The 2,891-nt window shown below is 33.3% G+C and overlaps 1 protein-coding gene across 1 annotated transcript; it reads right to left on the bottom strand.

The window, feature by feature from the left end:
- Window positions 1-682: 682 nt before the first annotated feature.
- On the bottom strand, window positions 683-2,609 carry LOC133825273 (acetyl-CoA acetyltransferase 1-like). Its single transcript, XM_062258238.1, has 7 exons — window positions 2,382-2,609; window positions 2,031-2,116; window positions 1,632-1,731; window positions 1,446-1,556; window positions 1,314-1,355; window positions 1,024-1,110; window positions 683-727 (listed from the first exon to the last, which is right to left on the bottom strand). Exons 1-7 carry the CDS (start codon window positions 2,607-2,609, stop codon window positions 683-685), a joined length of 699 nt encoding a protein of 232 aa, XP_062114222.1.
- Between the last annotated feature and the right edge of the window lie 282 nt (window positions 2,610-2,891).

Genomic DNA, 2,891 nt, shown 5'->3' with positions numbered 1-2,891 from the left:
TAACTCCAACCATTCAATACTATTACTATAAAATACAAAAAAAAAAGAGTTTATTATATATTTATACTATTACTATTACTATATAATATATATTTATATGTATACTATTACTATATAATATATTTATACTATTACTTGCTTGTCAACTTTAGGCAAACATATATTAGCAAAACTAGCTCACAAGAATAACAGTAACACAGTAAGAAGAATCAAATGTAATAATGCACAAGAATCTGAGATTACCACCATAAGTCTTTATTAAGCATCAACAATCTGAGATTACACCCTATACACAGTTGAGAAGAACTATCACACTCAAATTATAACAGTTCACACATAATAGAAGTCCTGAAGAAACTCTATCACAAAGCTAGTTCTCTCTTTCTTAAAGTCTAATCTCTAAGAATGAGGTATATGCCATTCTCTTTGGTTTTCCTTTGTTAAGATTTTTAGAGAACTTTTCATCTTCTGAAAAACAACTATCAGTGTAATTTACTATTAACACAATCAGAAGAATAGTCTATCAAAAACTTGATCTTAAACAAATATCCATAAAACAAAGATAACTTAAAATTTTAATTTAAGAGGAGTACTTGGTCAAGCCGGCTTGAAGTACTCTGCTCTTTGTATTGAAATTGAATAAGCTGAACCTTTGTGTGACATCTTATTTATACTAATATCATTATATGGCACCAACCCCGTACTTTCCCTTTTTATGTCTCAATACCTACAACAACATTATTCTTATTTCATAAATTCCAAGTAAAATATATCAGAGAGAGCATAGTTACCAATGTCTCTTTTATTCCACAGCTAAACTCTCAACACAAATTTAAAAGAATAAATGACAAACACAAGATCACTTCACATGAGTATATGTAGAATGCATAAGCTTAGATATGACCACGAACTATGACTTTAGATCATTAAGAAAACATGTAAACAAAACTAGAGAACTATATAAATGATATTAGAATGTCAAACTAGGAATGCATTGCAAGAGAAGGGAAGCTTATAGATTACCCCTAACAATGTGACCAAGATACGAGCTCCACTGCATCCTAATGGGTGTTCCAATGATACAGCCCCACCATGTACGTTAAGGCTTTCCTGAGATATTTGGAAATTGGAAGAGTAAAAAAATGTAGATAAGGATAGTGACAAAATGGAGCAAAGCTAAAATGCATTGTGGACAGATGAATGACTATACAAATTGCAGAAAATGGAAGAGTGATCACATTTAAAATAGCAAACATTTCAGACTTAAGAGTAAATTAACTTGAAAGAAATTATCTAGTTTTCTCCGAACTCACAGGATTAAGACCAAGCAGCTTTTGATTGGCTAGAGCTACAACCTAGAGAGAAGAAGGACAAATATAAATGAATGAAAAAAAATTCTTACTAAATCAGGAACAGTATAGGGATTACAAGTACTAAAATCTTACAGAAAACGCTTCATTTATTTCATAGTAATCAATCTGAGAAGCATCTAAACCAGCATTTGAAATAGCTTTTGGTATCACAAGGGCTGGAGCAGTTGTAAAGAATTCAGGTGCCTGTGAAGATAATCTTCTTTGAGCTATGTTTCAGCAACAGTAAAATAGAACTAGGAAGCCAATTCATTGGAGTACCTGAGCTGCATCAGCATAGCCCTTAATCTTTGCAATTACTTGCAATCCAAGTTGAAGTGCCTTCTCTCCACTCACTAGGACTAATGCAGCTGCACCATAACTATTCATGATAAAAACCAAACCATATTAAGGCAAGTTAAAATCTGAAACCTTAGTCACACACACATAAAAATAAGAAAAAGGCTGCCCACAGAAAATAAACCAGTTTTGTTGTAGCATAAACTACAATAAGTGTTCCACACCAGTTGCTTAAATGTACAAGAAAGTAAATGAGTATTTAGATAGTACAAGCCTCTAAACTGAAGGCATAGGAAACAATATATCTGATTGCATTACCACACTAAGTTAATAATTTTTTTTTTCAGCATTGGCGGCGGGGGGAAAGAGAGAGGTAGGAACCTTATGATTGAAGCATTGCCAGCAGTAACAGAGCCCTCGTTCTGCTTGAAACTTGGTCTTAGCGTTCTTAATTTTGCAGGATCAAACTATGAAGAGAGACAAAAACAAATTAAAAGTACTGAAGCAAGTATTGAAAAATCTGACTTAAAATCTACTTTTAACTAGAAAACCTTACTATGACATAAATATTAATAATTATACAAGTTCACAATATTTAGTATATACCATTTAGTATCAAGATAACCCACATCCATATATATATATATTTTAAAATGGACCTTAGAAAATCCTAGTACCCTAGAAGCAATCAAGCCAATAAATTGCACTGGTAGAAACTTCTAATTATGGAACAAAACTGCTTTCCAAATGAGCAAGCAAGAAACATTCACAACTAGAGAAGAAATATGGAGCTTTCTCAACATTACCATTGACACAAGTGATGGAGCTTTCTCTGACCAAACAGTTGTCACTATCTGGGACAACCTTCCTTAACACCGTCTCGCCATTGAAGTTCTGCAGAATCTGCCTGAGTCTAGCAGCAGAGACAAGTGGTTGAAGGCTGAGTTGTGCATGTCCCATTTTTTCATCTGTCTTCAAGAGGTCTTTATCAAACACTTCCTAAGGGGAGAAAGCACTTTGGTCATATAACATACTAGTCTTAATTATGTCTTCAAAGGAATACATGAGAAGAAGATGCAAACTGAAACTATTGATAAAGGCCAAAAGCCAATAATTGGCTTGAGGAAGGAAAAGGTGAAACATTTGCTACATAAACTCACAAGTTAGAGCTGAAGCTCCCATATTCAGTGAGAAAAGAATATAGGGACAATAAATAAAGGTTTTGGAGCTGTGCTATCAATT

Source organism: Humulus lupulus, chromosome 3 (genome assembly GCF_963169125.1).
Source record: "Humulus lupulus chromosome 3, drHumLupu1.1, whole genome shotgun sequence".
In the NCBI taxonomy this organism is placed as follows: Eukaryota; Viridiplantae; Streptophyta; class Magnoliopsida; order Rosales; family Cannabaceae; genus Humulus; species Humulus lupulus.
This window is presented reverse-complemented; position numbering and strand designations above follow the sequence as displayed.